Source organism: Physella acuta, unplaced genomic scaffold (genome assembly GCF_028476545.2).
Source record: "Physella acuta isolate Inbredline_101_S28 unplaced genomic scaffold, ASM2847654v3 ptg000199l, whole genome shotgun sequence".
NCBI lineage: Eukaryota > Metazoa > Mollusca > Gastropoda > Physidae > Physella > Physella acuta.
In genome coordinates this window covers 252,408-273,707 of record NW_026731718.1, presented here as the reverse complement: position 1 = coordinate 273,707, position 21,300 = coordinate 252,408, and the positions used below count along the sequence as shown (strand labels likewise).

The 21,300-nt window shown below is 32.0% G+C and overlaps 1 protein-coding gene and 1 long non-coding RNA gene across 2 annotated transcripts; both read right to left on the bottom strand.

The window, feature by feature from the left end:
* Positions 1 to 550: 550 nt before the first annotated feature.
* LOC131937062 (uncharacterized) lies at positions 551 to 4,374 on the bottom strand. Its single transcript, XM_059294248.1, has 6 exons — positions 4,251 to 4,374; positions 3,552 to 3,709; positions 2,992 to 3,125; positions 1,420 to 1,564; positions 1,024 to 1,142; positions 551 to 741 (listed from the first exon to the last, which is right to left on the bottom strand). The coding sequence occupies exons 1-6, from the start codon at positions 4,330 to 4,332 to the stop codon at positions 648 to 650; spliced, it is 732 nt and encodes a 243-aa protein (XP_059150231.1). The 5' UTR covers positions 4,333 to 4,374; the 3' UTR covers positions 551 to 647.
* Positions 4,375 to 12,189: 7,815 nt separating this feature from the next.
* LOC131937059 (uncharacterized) lies at positions 12,190 to 20,151 on the bottom strand. The gene is made up of 8 exons (XR_009386158.1): positions 20,026 to 20,151; positions 18,153 to 18,302; positions 17,351 to 17,432; positions 13,869 to 14,432; positions 13,539 to 13,571; positions 13,268 to 13,384; positions 12,931 to 12,983; positions 12,190 to 12,597 (listed from the first exon to the last, which is right to left on the bottom strand). It is a non-coding gene; the product is annotated as an uncharacterized LOC131937059 (long non-coding RNA).
* Between the last annotated feature and the right edge of the window lie 1,149 nt (positions 20,152 to 21,300).

The following is a 21,300-nucleotide window of genomic DNA, read 5'->3' as shown; positions in this document are numbered from 1 at the left end:
GTTAATTGATTTTGAAGAGTGGCTGTCTCCAGCTAACGAGCCTCATCTGCCCGAGGGTTCGAACACGAGACTCGACCACACCGAACCCATAATTAATGAGATGTTTAGTGGGATTGAGTTAACTATTTGAAAATCTCCAAATGAACTAAAAAAAACACAAAACAAGATAGTCAAATTGGGTAAATACTAAAAAAAAATAATAAAGGATAATGATGATGAGCTGAGCCATTGCTTACACTTACACAAAGGTATACTGCGTTTAATAGTATTACATTGAAACATTTTGTGGTAGTTGACTTAATAATTAAATAAGAAAGCGTTGAATTCATTTACACTCAGTTGTGTTGGTCTATATATGCAGACAACGAAGTACATCTATTTACAAATAAACACACGAATATTATATACAAAATTTACCTAAGAACATATCTATTACATCCCTATACAACTACAACCTTAGTGTTTACAAAATCACAAGTGAATAGAAATTGCATGAAGATTATTATAAAACGATTGAACAAAACTGATATAAATTAAAAAAAAACAAAAACTTGTTCTGATTTACTTTAAATATCGCTTTTATTTCAACGTAATGTTGAATATGAAAAGCAGGACAATACATAGAATAAAGAATTAATATCTGCTCTTTATTCAGACGGCCATTCCACTATTCTTTCAGGGGGTGTAGGCCCACACGATGTGTCGAAATGGTTTCGTCCGTTCATCATGTAAGGCAGTAGCCTGTTGATTCAATGGTTAACATTGCATCACATACATGATAAAACAATAAAAAAAAATTGTTTTAGTAATGATAAGCTAAAAATTCCAGGATTGACTTAACTTCTCTAAAGGTGTGTGATTGTCTAGAAGAGCCTATTCTTGTAGTCTGATTAAGTTTTGATATAAATTAACATGTAATTCGATCTAAGACGAACATTGAGCGAGTGTGGATTTCCTACCAGCGTTTGATAAGACAAACTAATTAATTTGACGATTTGCCATGTTAGAAATGCAGTGACTCACTTGATTTTCGCCGTGCTGCCCTTGAATGGAGCGGGATTAGCGCCCTCTTTCGCGTCCGCGTGAGACACGAGAAAGGCAGCAAAGTGACAAGTCCACAGGTTGGTGAACTTGGGGTTATGCTGGGGTAGAGACAAGATACATGTTGGTATACTTGGGGTTATGCTGGGTTATGTTGGGATTAGGCTGTGGTTATGCTGGGGTTATGATGGTGTTATGCTGGGGTTATGCTGGGGTTATTCTGAGGGTGATTGCCTGTATCCGCATTACATCATATAACAAATGCTTATAAACACTCCTCACTGTATATGTTGTAAGATATGTGCAATGCTACCTACACTCATATCGCTATTAAGCATACACGACATTAAAATGTAAAGTTTAAAAAAATCATCTCACAAGGTCAAGGCTGGTGTAGCAGTCTGGCCAGGTCCCCAGGAAAATGTTTGTGTCCACCTCTTCGTAGATCGCCACACAGTTGGGATGGGATTCCAGATCACTTGGTCCAAGTCTGTAGACAGCGTCTAGATCCAGGGTACCATTCCTGCAACAACACCATTTTATGTAACATATAATTTTATTTTCTTCTTCATCTTCTTCATCTTCGTCGTTCTTAATTTTTAGTGTTGGAAGGGATCGAGCCTTATCTGCCAGAGGTTTTGAACTCGAGACTTTTTCGAATTTAACAACCATGAGCTTTGCCAATTCGACCATGCCTCCAACACAGTTAAGTATACGTGTCAACTAGTTATGCGCCATTTCAGCCGATTCCAGCTTTCTTTTCTCTTTTGATTTGCTTCCATAGCCATTGTCCAACCAAGAACAAACTACAAGGCAGCAGTTGTTCGATTTTGGAGTTGTCTCTCCTAAAAGAGTGGCTGTCCCCAGCTAACGATCCTCATCGAAATCGTGACTTTTCGGTTTAGCAACCATGAGCTTTACCGACTCGACCAAGCGGACCCCTAATTTTCTTTTTAAAAAAACTACATAATTGTTTGGTTCACACGATCATTACGGCCTTGTCATTTTAATCACAGTTTAACTTATGACCCAGCCCTCCGTTCAGGTTAAACCTAAAATAATGAAAATTTCATCATAACTGAATACTTTAACGGTATGAAAGTATATGTTCAAGTCTGAAGGCAGGGTCTAGATCCTGGGTAACATTTCTACAACATGTAAAATATAATTTTTTTTTCATAAAACTATAACATAATTTTTAGCTGACCCTACGGCGTGTTTGTTATGTTGAAATGAAACAAAGTAAAGTGTCTTTAATTGCATTTACTAACATGTACATTTACAATAACATATAAAGCAATTTATTAAAATGAAAGTTGAAACATTTGCAGGTAAGAACGCTTAAACAAATTTACAATAAAATATAAAGCAATTTGTTAAAGCGTCCATACCTGCAATTCTTTCAACTTTCAATTCAATACATTCAATAAATTGGCATCGTTGGACATTTTAAAAACATACTTCGTAGTTTTACTTTCTTGTATTTGTAACAGTTAAATGTAGATGAATGTATGTTTCGAGTGTGTATTTTAAAAAGGCAATATGAATATAAAATATAGGATGGGTGTGCGCATGCGCTAAGGAAAGGAAGCAGAGAGAGGTAGATAGAGCGCGAGGAGAAGACGAAACTGAAGTCGTGGTTCTAGTAGTGTAGCTGCTATATTATCTGATATCAATAAAAGACTGTAAAATCACCAATAATGTGGTTTGTATTTGCCTTTAGTTTGTGCCATGAACCCAGTCATAAAAAGGGCTGTGACAGTATTAAACTTTTATTTTCTCTCATAATTTACCAATGTGAAAGCTTGAACTCCACCAAGCCCACTGTTAAAACTTCTATAAACTAAACGTGCATGCTATTTCAATGTTTTTTATGAGACCAGATTACAGTGTAATGTATTTAAACTCGTCTGCACTGTATGCAAGCTTTAAGTAGATAAATTAACTCGCCTGTGGAAGGTGATATTAGCGGAGATGTTGTAAGGTGTGACATGAATCAGACCGGTCTTGTCTTCAGTCACTGTCAAAATATGACGTCGGTGACTCACTTTGTTGATAAACTCCTCAAAATACAACGTAGGGGTCTGTGAATGTAATAACATTTTAAGGGTGTAGGCTCTCGGAAAAAACAACGTTTTTAATTAATGAAGAAATAAATATTGTTTTAATTTTTCAAATTTTAGTATGGTGAAAAACCATTAAAATTAATTTACTGATATTTCAGCTTACACAATTTTGAAAAAAAAAAAATCTAGAGTATTTTCTGTTACATGTTTTAGTTAGCTAACTATTACAGTTGGTTAAACAAGGATCAATGGTTATATACAAACAAATAAATATAAAAAAAAGCTTAATAAATTAAGAAGTGTTTTATTCCACAGCCTACCCCTTTAAATAAACATATTAGTAGGCTTTCATTGTTATATTTTAGAAAGATATTTATCAACAGTGAAATGTTTCTTTTAATTTCAACATGTATAAAGCGTTTAACAACAGACGGATCAACTCACCGGGTTGAAAAGCTTGACGTCCACGGGAATAAAAAACACCTCAAGCAACGTGTGGGGGTGGAGAAAATTTCTCTCTCTCTCTTCTGTCACCTGTTTCTCTGATGACGTGTATCCGCTCAAGGAATGGAGGAACCTCAGAATTTTATCAGTCGTTATTTCTGTAATATGAGTAAGCATTATATATGATAAATAAATAAATTAATTAATATATATATATATATATATATAATATATATATATATATATATATATATATATATATATATATATATATATATATATATATATGTGCTATTATGTATTTCGGTCCAAGCTGTGTGTAAAGATTACAAGCTGCTTTCGTATGATTGTATTTTGTATGTGTGATTATGTAAATTCGATGCACTAGACATCTAATTATTTAGCAAATAAACTTGTTTTTTAAAGACACATGTAGCATTAATTGCAAGATTGTCTCAGCTGACGGTTGCAAGATTTTGAAATTCACATTTTTAGTAATTTCAGAAACCGATTGTTTTATCTTCTCTTTCGTTTTTAGTTGTTACGTTGCAAAGGAATTCCTCCAATGCAATTGATATCTAGTCAACTGTTAATACGCCCTATGTGCCGATGACTCCTATCTCAGCCTGCTTTAATCTAAAATGCTATAACGTATTTAGAACGTCTTTAACAAAAATATCCAGATAAACTAGCACTGACCATAGCTATGATGCCCTGTATGTCCTGATACCATAGCAGTCACCACGGTCAAGCAAAGCAACCATAGGAGGTGAGACGCCATCTTCCTTCTAACCCTTCAACCCGCAGCTTGTTTACACGTGCCTGCCCAGCTGGTCAATACTTTTTTGTTTACCGTAAGGACGCTTGTAACATTCTAATTAGTCATTGATTTCAGTTTACATCAGAGCGACGTATTAGACCGACGAGTTTTCACATGTTTAAAGTGATGCTAATTATACCATAACACTATTTTTGTAGTCGGAATTTCTTTTGATTTAAAATATCTAAGCTTTATAATATTTTTCAACATTGTCGACACATTTCTAATAGCATATTTCTAGTAATGAAATATTCAGTTCGACATAATTTATTATTAACTATTGAAAATTTAAAAAAAATGTTTAGTTATCATATTTCGTCAGCTTCCTTCTTTTTTGGGACGGCGTGGCCCAGCGGTGGAGCGCTAGACTGCAAACCCGATAGCTTACATTTCGAATCCGGGTTCAATTTAGTGGATCATCTCTGAGTCTACCCAACTCCGATGGGTACCTAACTCACGTTAGGGAAAGTAAAGGCGGCTGGGCATAGTGCTGACCACATTATCCCTTTAGGCCTATAAGCCGAGGTCAAGAAACATATGAACTCAACTTCATCTGCCCGATCGATCGTTAAGTATAAAGAGGAATCTTTACTTTTTACCTTATGTTTTACACATTGTAGTAAAATGCACACGTATGTTTGTTTGGCATTTAATTTCAGATGATATAAAGAGTCTCAATGTATTATTTTCTTTTGTCTTTTTCTAGCGTTTACTGGCAAACAATTGTGCTTACTTTATGCGTATTATGATAGTGTACTTATTTACCAGTCTGATATGTGGTATCCACTTATGAATGCCAATTCCACTTACACATACACGCTCTCAACTCTAAAAATCCACACCATTTTTCATTAATTTTTTTGTTTATTAGCAAAATTGAAAGAAATATCATATGAACTGAATATAACTTTGTATAATTAGAATTAGGCACCAAGTATTTTTAATTACACAAACTAACACTAATAGTTTTAACGAGCTGACATGCGTCGTAGGCATACGCCGCTATTTAGTTGTTTTGTTGTTTACTTTTCAGAAATTCATAATTTGTGAAGTCGACACTACCCTCTCTTCCCCCCCCCCCCCTTGCAGCGGTCTGTGACGACAGTTTACTGACGACAATGAAAAGATCAAGCAGAACTTCTTACTTTTCATTAGTTTCAAATTGTTTAAAAGCTAAATTATCTGCTCCTAATAGCCGTCACATTGTAAACATTCGGTGTGAACCACAACTCACCAGACTGGTGGGGTGGGGGTGGTAGCGATATGCCTAGAGAGCGGGGTAGGAACGGCTAAGTCCTTACGTGGTGGTGTCTCGCATGGTCAGCATGTGGAGAATTAAATATAGAGATTATTTAGTACTCAAATGATTAAGTCTCGTTTAAATCAAATAGATTACGTGTAGTGTTTATTTTTTTTCATTTCTTAGCTGTAAATATATCCTATTTTGTCTTTACTCTCTGTACATTTTTCGTCGATACGTTAACTTACAATACTTTGCCTGCAATTATTTTATTATAATTAAAACATTTTTATTTATTTTAAACTAATTTTTAAAACTAGACTTATTTATACATCGAACATTCTTTAAATTAATCTGCTACCGAACGAGTTCCGAAATTCTTCTTTAGTTATATTGTTTAAAACTTAAATTTACTTGCACTTTATGTGAGATTACAAAAAGAATTAAAAGGATCGGAAATATGAAATAAAATAATCTGTCATTGTGTGCTAGGCATGAAAAGTCTATGTAATCATACTAAGTTTTTTAAAAATCGTTTTAAAAATATGGGAAGCGATGAAATTATAGTTTAGTTTGTAAAAATTAAAGACGTTTGAGAATCATTGATTTCATATTTTTGTATTAAATACAAGCCGTTGAAAAGAAGTTTAGAGTTTTTTCATCAATTCAAATATTTTCAAAAAACTGCCCTTAACCTCTCCTTGAATGTCCAGGGAGAGTAAAACAATAAAAGTAAGAACAATTGTTTTCCATGATAAAAATACACAATAGTGATCTGAGGTGTATATCGCAGTATTGTATTTATAATAAATAATATAACATCCCCAATCACCACAGCACCCTGACTCTACCAATCCAGATTAAAAATGAAAGTGTTTGCTAAACTACTATTGTATTACTAGTGCTTATTTCTTTGATTCTTTTAGCCTTAATGAAACCGGGAGTAATTTTGTACTTATTACATAATTGTTATAAAATATTTAATTTTGGTTGAAAAAAACATTCTTTTCGAACCATTTGGAACCAGCTTTGGAAGTCTATTATGTATTTCTTTTGAATTTTATCTAAAAGTTGACTGTGTATCAATTTTTTTAGGCTTTAGAAAAGATCATATTAGAGCTAGTGTTTTTCCATAGAAACATTTTTGGATACCAAACTAAACTTGCCCAGACAATTACATACTTTATTGTTATTCATCTGTAAATCTGTCAGATAACCCTGGCATTATCAAGGTACCGATAGTGAATCATTTAGTTTCTTGTCGTTCTTTCAATTTATAACACTATGCACTAGATTTACCACAATATAGAAAACATGCTGTCGTTACTAATAATTTGCCCTAGGAAAAACAATATCGAAACCATACTCTTCAATCAGTTTCCAACATTTCGCACAAAATTTAAAACAACGTAAAAACTATTTCTCACATATGTTCCAAGCCACACAAAACAGCATAAAAACATCTCACTATAGTTTCTAATGATATTCAACTCACGAAATGACATTAATACAATAAAAATGTCTTCCTGTTAGCTTTATAAATATTGGATCCAAAATGATGCAACCAAAGGCGACAGGTCGTGCTGACACTAGGATAAATCTTGAAGTCCATGCATAATTAAAATTTCCTCGAAGATTAAAATGTAATGTTCAACCTTTTAAACCGGACATTTTACAATGCACACATTTTTTTGGTCAAGAAACTCAAAACATGTTAACTGATAAATTATTTCGGTCCATTATATAAATGATTGAAGAAACGGCATGACACTACACTAATGTACGTTCAGTTCATCAATATTTAACAAAGTTTATCGATCAATATCCATTGAGGACAGTTTATTTTAATTAAAAACTCTAACTTAGTTGTGTAAATAAATACCAGTTTTACATGACAAAATATCGAGTATAATGCACAACGTTCGGAGTTAAAAATAAACGTCTAAAATATTAGTTTGCTTATTTTAACATGTTAAAATTAATAATTTAAAAAAAAACATTTAGCGACACATATTGATCACACAAACGCAAACATGATGATGTCGCAATATTCTATCAACTTTATTCAGCTTAACAAACCAAATTTATGACAAGATCCAACTGCCAGTAAATTAAAAAACTGAAAAACAATAAATAAATAAAATAAAAATAAATGAAAAGCATCATCATGAATTTGAGAGTGATTAATTACATAATATTTAATTTATCTTTAAACCAAGAATTTTTTGTAAATGAAGTTTTTTTAGCTTATTTTTCTAGACCTCTGTTCTCTCGAAGATCAGGTTTACCATACGTTTCACTATTCTAATAACACCTATCTCGAATAGACAAACCAATTTATAGAATGGAAGCTGGCTAAACGCGAAAATAAAGATAGAGGAAAACGCCACACCTAACGTGCACAGCATATTAGTTTAGATTTTTAACTTTATTAAAAATGTATATTTTATAAATTATTAACATTCTTATGTTTACATTACATATTCAAAAGCGTGCGATCTAATTCGTATTTGAAATAATACCAAATCAAAACCGTTCTTTCTATGTATTCATTCGAATTTTGAACATCGAGCATAGAAGCTACCTTTTAACACTTCCTCTTAGGGAATATATAATTAATCATATAAAACTAATCCTTTAATTTTAAAACCAAACGCGTGGGATTACCTTGACCTAAAGGTTTCGTTGAAGCGGACATACAATTAATAAAATGAAATGTGAATAATAGCATAGGATACTTCCTCTAAGCGGAAATTGATGAATGTAATAGGGGACAGGCATGTTGCTGTTTTAAACTATGCATTATCTTTTGAATTCATCCTCGTATTTTACTCAAGATTTTTCCCACTTCTCATGATTACGGTACTTGAATGCTTAAAATTAAAATATACTGTTGGCATTTTTTAAATGTGAATCGTTATCACCAGATCATAACTGCACTTAATATATATTTAAAAAATATTCCACCTATGATCCAATCAACCTTTTCGTACAGCTTAAAATAGTTTGTTATGACTTTTTTTTATTGTTTCCTTTGCTTTGAAAAATTTAAAACCATTTCTTTTACATTGTAAATAAATTAAAAACCAAGCACTTTAAATTGTGTTTGTAATTTGAAGCTTATTTCTCTTTACTTTTGATACCTGTCAGCATCCTAGTCGCATTTCGTCGTGCCACAAATAGCAATATAAAGTTACTTTGTTATTTAGCCTATAACATCATTTCATTGTGCTATAATCATCAGCATAAAATATTTGATGTGCTATATTAGAATAGAGGTTTTTTTCATATCGCAACAAGCTTAAATTAAAAAATGTATTAACACGAGATTTTTAGTATATTTTCTTGTATTTATTATTTGGCGAATAAACAAACAATACTATTAAGTCATTGACAATATATTTATAAATACGAAAAATATTGTTAGCTACTAATATTGTGTATTTAGACAAGGATGAAACAAACATTTATTTTATTTCTAATTTAATAATTCTCTTAATTCTCCTTCTGTTTTCATTCTTCCGCAAGATTTGAAAATAGTGCATTTATAAATAGTTTTAAGAAAGAGTAAGCATACAATGCTTTCCAACGTTTAATAATAATTAGGAATTGGCTTATTAACACTGGCATTACATCGTCTCAAGAACATCAGCACTGAAGGTATGTGATGTGAGGCTTAGACATTGCAATAGTTGTCTTTTAAACGTCAGAATGTAAACATATCATGATATACATTTTGTTTTCAGAGATTTTTAAATCGTCGTTAGGATACATTACATCGATAACCCTTCGCGCAGCGCCAGCGATATTCGCACTTGTTATTTTATAAATCTTTTTATTCGTAACGAAAGTATAAAAATGTAGCTATTAAAAAGTAAATAAACAAATATTAAAATATGTATTTTTATTACAGTGGACTAAATAATTCAAGGAGTTAAGCTTTTGTTTTAGATATATCGAGTTTCTGTTTCATCACATTGTCTGTACTTCATCTGCCCAATGGATCGCTAGGTCCAAAGAGAATACTTTACATTGTCTGAAGTTCTATATTAAGTATTGGAATCCGAATGTTAAAACTTGGATGCAAATTCTTCAACTTCGTGCTGCAAATATGGGTCTGATTCATCACAAGAAACTGATCCTTTACCTCCAAATGTTTGTTGTGGTTTATCCAATTCTTGGATTCACCTTCGAAGATATGAAAACCAGTTGTAAAGACAGTTGTGGGAAACACTGGTTTAAATACTGTTCATGCGATAGCCGCTGTGTTGTATACAAGACCTGCTGCGAAGATTTCCAGACGGATTGTCCGAATGTTTACAAAGAAGGAATCGAAAAATTCAAAGACCTGCTTCACCTGGAGCTGTTGTGTACGAGTTACAACGTGGCCATGGTCGCATCTTGCCCGAACACATCAGCAACTCAAACTCACTTACACGGTAACCAGTCTGTTTCACTCAACAGTGAAGAAAAATTTTCTTTGTTTACCTACGAAAATGTGCTCAGTTTTATTAACAACAAACCAGTGACAAATACAGACACAGGCATCGTTTTTACCAACAAGATAATCTACGATTGTAACAATAAAAACAGCTCTAATTTTACTTTTTGGCAACCGTTTATTGGAGATGATGCTTGGAACTTTTCCATGTGGAAACAACAAAAACATCCCGTGAATTTTATATCTTACGTACCTCCTTATCAGTTATTTCACGCGACATTTTGCTCAAATGATGTGATCGATTCGTGTCATAACCAGACTTACGTATCATTGCAAGATTATAATCATTTCGAGAAAATGTGTAGCGATTTTATTTCATATATCTTTATTTATAATGAATATAATGAAATTATTGTATACCGAAATCGCTACTGTTTAGTTTGTAACGAAGGTTATGGAGACTTCAAAGAGGCTGGATTTAGATCCCACACGGCCAAGTTTAAAATTTTGTTCCACATGAACACAAACCATTCGGTACAGCTGACCGCTAAAACAGTCGCCCTCAATCAGCACTGGCAGGAGGCGGTCTGTGACTTTGACGACTTTAAAACCGTGACCAGTTTATTCGATATTCAAGACAGCTCATGCGAGATTCAGAAGTGCGCGCCTGAATTCTTTCAAAGTTTGGACAATAAATGCCATCGGTTTTGGGTTATAGGGATAGCTGATACAACTGGAGGGTTCATCGCGTCTGAGTTTGGACAGCTAAATGTTTCTGATGTTTTGATCTGTTTGTTCAAGGAACTCTTTGATTTTAAAGTTTACACATTTTTAGAAAAACAGTATATTTTTAATGAGGAATCAAAAGAAAATATTGTTTTAGAGCTAATACAAGTTTATTCAATAAAGAATGAGATCAACTATGAAACTGCGAAAACTGCACCGAAAATAAACAAAAAGATCAAGATAAAGTTAGTATCTATTTCGGCCGTTATTCAGAAATGCAAAAACAGCTCTAGAGAAAATATAAACATGGAAACATCAAACTATGTTGATGTGTTTACAGAAAGGAATGTTTTTGAAAATAAAGCGGCGGTGGTATCACGACAGAACCAACTGAACGGGATTTTTGTTTTCAACACGACTGTAACAGTGTGTATCATGGTGGAGCAAACGCCCAAAGGTAGAAAACTGTGCATGCCTAGATCTGAACATAACCTGAAAGCTGAGACTCAAGACATTGACAAACTGCTTCAGTCAAAGTGTTTGATTGCCAACACATGCTGGGGTATTGATCTCATGACAGCACTATTGACAAACATTGTGTTTGTTCTACTAACGTTGGCATTGATTGATTGATTGATTTAATGTCTAAAATAATAGAACAGTATAATGGGGGTTATTTTAAAGTGAGCAAGATTAATAAAATGGAAGGAAATGGTTGAGGCCCTATGTTCCATAAGAAGTAAAGAGGACTAAGTCAAGATTAATATTTGTTGTAGTTACCAAAACTACAGAATATATTCAAGTTAAAGAATTTAATATTTCTCTATATTACTTTCTCTTTTGATATCGGCTCAGTTATTAGAAATGATTGAGTTTAAATTTCGACCGCGTTTATATTTAAAAAAAAATGAAAACAACATTTAGCAAATGTTTTTTTTAAACTAAAACTTAAATTACGTCGTGTTTTATTATTTCACAATGGTATATATGTATTAAATGAAAACGTAAACATTTTTGTGGCGATGAGTTATAATAAAATATGTCATTTAATAAATATAGTGATGTAATTGAGAGATATTTATATCCCAACTATTGTAAACGTGTACTAAGGTGTAAATACTCACGTTTTGGTTCCATATTCGTTTTTAATTTCGAAAATCTTTTTTTTTTAATTTTTGTATATCTATCTCATAATATTATATTCTGTTTAAATTTGCTGCTTGTCAGAGTTTTAAAAATGTATAATAAATTTGATTTTATTTAAACCATCTGTACAATATTAAGGCAAAATTGTTTAGCTAATAAAAAATACATCAAGATATCATGTACTTGTGACGTTTTTAGTTCAATTATAAAAAGTCAACCAGCAAACACAACAAATTTTATTTGCATTTAATATATTTATGTATTCTTATAAAGTAGTGTAAAACTGCATTGATGATTTATATAAGAGAATGAATTATGTTAATTGATACATAAACTACGCTAAAATACCCAAGACTGTTGTCCCCTATCAGCGCCAGCTGGGTGCAATCCACACAGAAATTTTAATGTTAAGATGGGACTTTGCAAATTAAAGTATTTATTTCTTACTTTTAAAAGTTAAATGCAAAGTTTAAAACTGCAAGCGCTGTGTCAAAAGAAGTAATTTAAATTATCTCAAATGAGTACTTTTTTCGAAGTAAACGGCAAAAAAATGTGTCCATCATTAATAGCTAATCAAAGTTTGAATGTCATAGATAATCAACCAAAGGGCCTCTGATAATTAATTACAATTAAATAAAAATTGATTTTCATATTGTTCTCATTTGAAATTTATCTGAAACGAAAGGAACAATAATATTTAAGAAGCATTTTCAAGGAATAATTTATATTTGTGATATTTTTTATTATAATATATATATATATATATATATATATATATATATATATATATATATATATATATATATATATATATAATATTTATTAATTAATTTAAATAACATACAAACGTATTTAAAATATGTTCTCTTTCGTATTACATTTGAAAACAAATCGTATTATTATAACGTTCTTAAAGTACATCAAGCAAACATTAAATTGAACGATAATCATTGTTAATCGAATTATACGATATGTTTAATGATTATAATTAATACATAAAAATTACTTGTTACTGGCGTTTCTTGCCTTTCAATGAAAAACATGGGACAGTATAAAAATCTAAATATAGAAAATGAAATTCATTGTGACATTTTAAATAAATGAAGATTTACAAATAATAGAGTTCATAATTTATTTTTGAAATTTTTTATCTTCATTGATTTCAAAATATTAACTTTACTATATAATGAAAGTTATTAAAACAAAGAAGGTTGATTTGATGATTATGTTGTAAAAATATTTAATTAACTAGTCCTCGACTAACGGACTGTCTATCTAGGTCAAAACTAAAGGCTTGTGTTATTATCAACAGCAACAAAAGAAAAGAAAATAGTTTTACTCACAACAATCGTATTCATCGCTGTTGTCGCCACAGTCGTTAACTGAATCACATCTAAAACTTTTATGAACGCACGCCTTGTTCTTACACACAAACATGTTGGGATTGGTACACTTGGGTTCTAACAATAGTTTTTAAAAATGCTTTTCTAACAGTTCAAAACACTGATTATAAAACACTGCGTTCAAGTTAACATAATATTTTGAATTTTTTTAAACACAACAAAAGTAAAAAAAAAATAATCTAAGTTCTATTTTATTTAAAATAATAATTACCTTTCAAATATATATATTTCATTTTATCGATATCTGAAAATTAAATAATAGTGTTAAGATATTAGCTAGTGTATTTATGATAAATAAATGGCTATTGTCATCATGAATGTAGTATAAAAATATACACAGTAGGCATTTATTTTGGTTTTTAAATTATCGTTTTAAGTAAATTGCTGTCTATGAGTAGCACAGAAGTATTTCTACTGGACGAAAATGATAATTCAATATATATATATATATATATATATATATATATATATATATATATATATATATATATATATATATCAATAAACGAGTACAATACCGCATGCTTCTTAGTACTCTTACCACATTTAATATCTAGAGATCGTAAATGCTTCTCCTTTCTATCAAACATTTCGAACTGCTGTGTAATCGACATAGGGCAACCGTCGGTCACACATTCCAACAGCTTAAGTACGCCTCTGGAAATACAGCCTCGACGATATTAGAAACGATAAAAAAAAAATTAATATTACATAAAACTAAACAGTTTTTCTAACGCCAGATGATTGAAGCTGTATCGTATTTTTCTGATGTGTTTAATATTTGTTATAGGTTAATGCACCGTGGAGTTTACTCGCATTATGGAAAGAGAAAATAATGTGTTTAATTATATAGTTTTTGCCTTATAGCTAGCGATCTTCTAATGTACGTAATAAGTAACTAATAAGTAATAAAAGTTGTACAAACATCTTCATCTATTAGGGGTATTTACGTTATTCGTAGAAGATTTTACTATAAACTAAATCCATTTTCCATTAACCACTATAGATATTCCAAAAGTTAAACTTTACCCGCATATTGAAAGAGGGCTGTTAGCAAATTCGTTCTTGAAAATATTCCAGCATTCATTTTCGGTAAACAAACACTCTGGGAATAAAGTAATGTAAAATTTAAAAGATGAGATAAAAGAAGGGTCGAATTCTCCCCAAAAATATCGGGCTTTGGATGCCGATTGCATTGCCGTGACGGTTTTAAAAAGGAAATGCATCTGGCTTTAAGTTATATAGCTGATCCCACATTGAACATTGTAAGCCGAAGTAAAAGTGTCTAATTCTTCCGATATTTCTGAAACCGTATTTTAGATGATTATGAAAAAAGAACAGAAATGCAACTAAAATATATCTTTAATATTTTAATCATATTATGTAAGTTATCGGAGCCCATATTACACATGTCTACATTTTAAAATGGGATGTGATTAAATGCCATAAAAATAATGCTAAACTTAATGGTGTTTCACCAAACAAAGTTTGTGTATGAACAAAAATATTTATAGAGTTTTTTTGTTATAAAAGCTAGCCTTTAAAAGAAGGATCAATGATTATATGTTCTGGCAACCATATTTTCAGAAGTCCCTGATGCATGGAAATATTTTCCTTTCAAAACCCTAACCTAGATACACACAAATAAATAAAAAAAGGCTTATTAATTAAGAAAGGTTTTTTTTTTGTTCCGGAGCATACCCTATTCTAAAGCCCGCACTTAAAAATCTTCAGAAGTTGTTTTTCAAAATGTAATTTTTTTTTAAAATATTAATGACAAACTTACCAGATTTATAGTGGTCGAAATGAAAATCTGAAATGAATGAATGTAAACATTATCTTGTTGTCAGCTTCTTAAACGTTGTATTGATAATCAGATCTTTTCTCTGATAAAGAGGGTTCCTTATTAATATTTCCTTTATAAAAAACGTTAGTTGAACGTAAGAAACATAAAATAATCATTAACATTTTATTAAAGCGAAAAAGTATTTTGTTTTAAATTCAAAAGTGAATTAAATTTTTAAAAAATGAGTGTGTGAGTTATTTTTTTTAATAATAATTTCCAAAACTAGACAAATTTTAAAATTATTATTTAAAAATATGTTTTTTCTCATAACCGAACGTTTATAGAAATAAAAAGGAGGAGAGCATAAGCTATAAATGTTAACTTCTTTTTAAAAAATCAAAATAATTTTTTATAGCTCAATCAAACAAAACTTTGTTTAATTTGTAACCAATTTCTCGTTGGAAGTAATTACCGCAGTAAATGTTTTTAGTTTTCAGCAAAGTTTTTAAGCTTTTAATCTCAAGGTCCAATTCTTTTCTTGTTAAAACACAGTTTTCCTTGATGCACATTAGAAACACAGTGACTAGTCTGGGGAAAAAGTTTAAAAAGAAACTTTTGAAGTCTTATTTTTTACATCAATATTTGTAATTTTAAATTATTTGTTAACTTTCTATGTCGTATTATGTATTTTAATATTTTCAATGTCCTATTATTTGTAAAATTTTAATTATTTTCACAATTTACATTAAAGGGACGTAATTATTAAAATTGTTAAAGTAGTCTAGATTGCGGTTCTTGTGGGTCCGCAGTTATTAAAAGGATTTACGTATATTTTTTGTTTAGTATAAATGTTTTTAATCGTTAGTAGATAAGAACGGAGTTCTGTATTTTGAAAATTTAGTATACCTAAAATTGATAGCAGATATGCTTTTTTTAGTTATATAAAGTAGCAAAATAATGGAAAAATACATGTTTGGGGAAGAATGTGTATGAACGAGAGACATTGAGTAAGAATTAATGTTTCTTCAAGGGTACTTGATAAAAGTATATATTTTCTCTATAAATTCTATTTTACTCGGGGGAGGGTGGGGGAGGGCATTAAACTTTATTTTACTGGGAAGGGGAGGGGGGGCGCTAAATCCCCAACACCCCCCCCCCTCTTACCCCCACCCCGAAGAGATCACTGAGTGAAACTCTGGTGAGAATCCTTGAAACTCTCATTGTGCCACGAACAATTAGTCCGAGAATATTTGTTTGGCACCCAATGTAATCCTAATTAAGATAGATGCAAATAAATCTTGTGTGTACGTAGGATTGTAGTAAAATAACGTTTCCGTATATTATTAGAAAAGTAATATCAATTGTTGATGAATGCATGCTATTATACGGATTATTTTGCTAGTAACTACGATGAAATAATAATGTCTGCTTGGTTCTCAGTTTCATGTCGGTACTACAGTATAATTTCATCTATAAACAATTGCTAAATTTCAAAGTTTCTATTACTCGACCCAGGCATTATTACAATCATTAAGGTTTTAATTAACAGGGTAGTCTTTTCAATACAACTTAATTTTACACTTTACTTGCTCGGAAGAAATATTGTAGCTGGATGAACTCACCTATATAACCAAGAACATGACGTTGTGAAAATACTAAAGTTTTTACTTTTTTCCTGATTTAAATTATGTACATTATATTCTATTTAAAATGTTATGAGTATATTAATTAACTTGTATTTGGCAAGTGTAAAACCTGTTTCTTTTCCTTCTCTGTGGGGCTGTCCTTTCGTTCTTCCTGGTGTCTGGTATTTGTACGTGCTACCTGTTAGTAATGTTTGTCTTTAAAAAGTTGGCACGCTGTTCGATACGCTTGACCGAGTTCGCGACAGTTCCAACTAGCACATGCGTGTGTTGGCTAGGGTCGCGCCAAAAATTGAGCACATAGCACATAGAATATAGGTGTGTTGTGTTGTCTATTTGTATCAGACGGTATAGCTGTGTTGTCTATTGATATCAGACGGTATAGCTGTGTGGTCTATTGATATCAGACGGTATAGCTGTGTTGTCTATTGATATCAGACGGTATAACGGTGTTCTGTTGTCTACCCATATAGAAATTAGCTAAGGGCCTTATCAAAATCTTACTCCAATCCAGACTATTACATGCGCTTTCAATCGCAACTGAAATATGCCAGCCATTCGGTCTTAAATCAAACTAAAACGAAACTTTCTTACAGACAAACCTGTTCCTCGTTGTTCACATTGATGTTAAACTCCATCTGATCAAAGTCTTTCAGACATCTGGGGTAGTTACAACCTGGACAGAAGTCACAGTGATTACAAGTGTAATCAACATTAAAATATGTGTTAAGTAGTGGGCCATATAGAATGAGTGCACTTCTTATAAAATTATTCTCATAAACTTTTTTTTTAACTTTAACGTTGGAGAAATCAAAGCTGACAATTCATATAGCTATGAAAAGAAACTGCGGTATGCTAGATGGATCCGTCTCCTGCGTAAAGTTAAGAAAATGAAGCAAAACAATTTTTTTAATACTCGCGCATTGTATGTTTATGGGACGGCATATTGCGGTGGAGCGCTAGACTGCTAACTCGAAAGTATCGAGTTTGAATCCGGGTTCAAGTCAGTAGAACGTCCATGAGTCCACCAAGCTCTAATGATAACCTAACTCATGTTAGGGAAGTAAAGACGGCTGGGCAAAGTGCTGACCACACCTTCTCTTCATATGCCGCGGTCAAGAAACTTATGAACTATACTTCATCTTCCCGATAGATCTATAGGTCTAAAGAGGGATTTTAAATTGTGTATACATTATACGTGTACACACTTACGCTCAAACACTAACATACTCACATATATGCGTGGGTGAGTGGGTGGGTGTGTCCGTGTCTTTTTATAATCTTTAGTATTCACCAAGGTATCTTAGACTAGCAATACGACTAAAAACGTTTACTTTCTACCATCATGTTAGAGGCATGCCCATGATTCTCCCTGAACAAGCAAATGTTAACCTACCCAAGCTTGTCTGTAGTAGCTGTCTGGCTAAAAGGTAGGTTGACTTCCCTTGATACTGGTACATGTAATAGGCCGCACAGATGGCGACACATATCGCCAGGGACGTATACCACTTCATACTGAAGAATTCAAGAGTCACTCAATCCTAACCTGGTAAGCAAAGGATTAAAGAATTCTAGAGTCACTTAATCCTAGCCTGGTAAGCACAAGATTAAAGGATTCAAGAGTCACTCAATCCTAACCTGGTAAGCACAAGATTAAGGAATTCTAGAGTCACTTAATCCTAACCTTGTAAGCGCAGGATTAAAGAATGCAAGAGTCACTTAATCCTAACCTTGTAAGCGTAGGATTTAAGAGTTCAAGAGTTACTTAATCCTTACCTAGTAAGCACAAGATTAAAGAATTTAATGTGTTCCTTCTTAACCAATTTCTGCCTACACTGTCGTGTAAATCTGTTGTAACTATCACATTAGTGTTGTTTGTCCAGACAGTAAATAGAAAATCAATGTCCGTGTCACCGAACTATATTGGGCTACAATACGTAGGCCTAAAGCATTATTGTTTCAATGGTGTATTTTATACTACACGTTATACATTATATTATATTTGAAAGATTATATATATCATCTGTGACAGTGTGAGTTACTTTCTGACTCTGGGTATTTTGAGCTAGCTCTAAAACATAACAGTGATTCTAAAAGAATTGGTTTATTTCTGTTGTATTGTTTAACAAAAGTGATGGAAGTTTTTGTTAAGTTCACTTTTAAGAAGTTCACAATATCTGCCATTTTGTCCGTGTCTGAAACTAAGTTTGACCGATTTCTGATACAGCGATTTCGTTTAAACTTTCCATATACATTCACTTCCGAAGACACTACAATGATTTCAAAATTGTTTATAATAGATACAATGGTCAGGTTGATAAAGCTCATGGTTGCTCGATCGAAAATTCTAAAGTTCGAACCCCGGGCAGATGAGGCTCGTTTACTGGGGACAGCAACTTACTAATCTAAGAGAGAACACTCCAAAATCCCACAACTGTTGCCTTGTAGTTTGTTCTTGAATGGACAAAGTCTATGGAAGCAAATACAGAAATAAAGCAGGCTGAAATTGGAGTCAATGGCCCATTTGGATCATAACAATTCATCACATAACACTTAGTGTTGGATTGAAAATCCAGTCCAACATAAGAACGAAGAAGAAACAGATATTACATTTTTATTTTGAATAATGTCATGATTATTATTTGATGACAAAAAACGTGGGTCGGGCAGATTTATGATTAAAGCGAAAATCACACAACACACGAATTTTGGAAATTTGATGGGGAACGTACCCACGTTTTTCGTCATCAAATGTATGAACAGTAATCACAAGAACCTGCACAGCTCGAGGAAGCACAAAATCTACGAGCAGTCATTGGTAGATCCCCTAGGGTCGGAAGAAAAATTTATTTTCTACTTTTTAGTCCACAAGAAAAACGTGTTTTTTTTTAAAGTTTTTTTTTTAAGTATTTTATTGAATAATGTAATGATTATTATAGGAGATAACAAGATTACTTTCTGTCAGCTGCTTGATGGTGGCGAGGTGTTAATGACTGGTGATTGGTGTCAGACAGCCCACCACAGACTTCAACAAGTAACAGGTACTTGTCTTTTAAAGTTAACGTCGCAAGCTACCTATTGGGCTTTAGAGCAAACATGTTTAACTTTAGCTATAATTTTCGTCTCGCCTAAAACTAGCTACATATCACAAGGAACAAAACGTCAAAAAATGAAGATACGTATATTATACAAGAAGCTACTATATAAACGTGTAATTTTCCATGTCCCTGTTTTTTCACTGGCATTAAACTACACGACAACAAACTTACCTGCAACGTATAACTTCTGGTTAGCCTGATATAAAAGCTACACTCAAACTAAACGGCATATCGATTTTTTTACTTATATATTTTAATCAGTCAATATTGATTTTTTTCAATTCCAAGAAAAGTTTTATGAAATGACTAACCCGGATCTCAATAACTTAACTTTAGTACTAGCCGTGCTTTAGTTTTCTCCTGTTTATAACAAAAAAAAAACATTCTTTTTATTGTAGTGATGTAGATAATACAGACGAACGACAAAGCTAATATTATAATTATAAATAAATAAATAAATAAATAAATTATTATTATTATTATTATTATTATTATTATTATTATTATTATTATTATTATTATTATTATTATTATTATTATTATTATTATTATTATTATTATTATTATTATTATTATTATTAATTTTCCTTGTTAAAATTTAAAACCGGTGCAATTTTCGAACTTGAACCCCATGATCTAAGAATCGATGTGCGTTGCTTGTATCATTGAAATTGTTTAGACTGAGTACGTGCCATAAACAAGCTCGCGACATGGCTGTTCAAATCCAATTCACTAGTTAGATTTAGTTAATTTAAACTATTGTAATTTAAGTATATTCTCTAAAACGGCAAATTTGCTTTTTTTTTTTTGTCAATCATCACGATAAAAAAATGTATTTACTTTTCTACTAAAATAATCATGTAAGGGAAACAACAATGTCAATTAATTGTTATTTGTTCTTTTACACGGTTATCTCCTTCTACAGCAGTGCCGGCGCCAGGTTATTTAGCGCCCTAGACAAAACTTATTAAAACGCCCCTTCCACACAAATTAATTACTAAAACATAAGCATAAGAAACTAATTAATTAAAAGGGAAATATTAATAATTAATTCATCATCAATTGCGTACACGTTAAAAGTAGACATCAAAATCAAATTTTACTTGCCTTCTTCGTCGCAAAAGATTGTACTCATTCCTTCGATTCCATTTTGCAAGGTTAATCACATTCTATTGAAATCGTTGCTAAGTCCACGAGTCTACTTTGTACTTTACGTCATAGCCCACCCAACACCCCCATCCCCCCTCCCCCACTCGCCTCACCTTACAAAATAAATTTCAAGTGCTCCCCCCCTCTCCTGGGAGAAATAAATCTGGGGAAAAAATTTAAAAACCCAGAGTTTTTGTGGTGTTGGGCTCTTTACAGACCTCCCAAGCTTGGCTGTCTTTAGTTATAATTGTAAAATGTCTATATTGTGTGATTATGTAATGATTTTTTGTTTGTTTT

Coding starts and splice junctions, on each gene's coding strand:
- LOC131937062 (XM_059294248.1), bottom strand. CDS start 4,332: ATGGCGTCTCACCTCCTATGGTTGCTTTGCTTGACCGTGGTGACTGCT. Junction 3,126..3,551: donor ACGTCAAGCTTTTCAACCCG/GTGAGTTGATCC, acceptor TTACATTCACAG/ACCCCTACGTTGTATTTTGA. Junction 1,143..1,419: donor GCTACACCAGCCTTGACCTT/GTGAGATGATTT, acceptor TCTCTACCCCAG/CATAACCCCAAGTTCACCAA.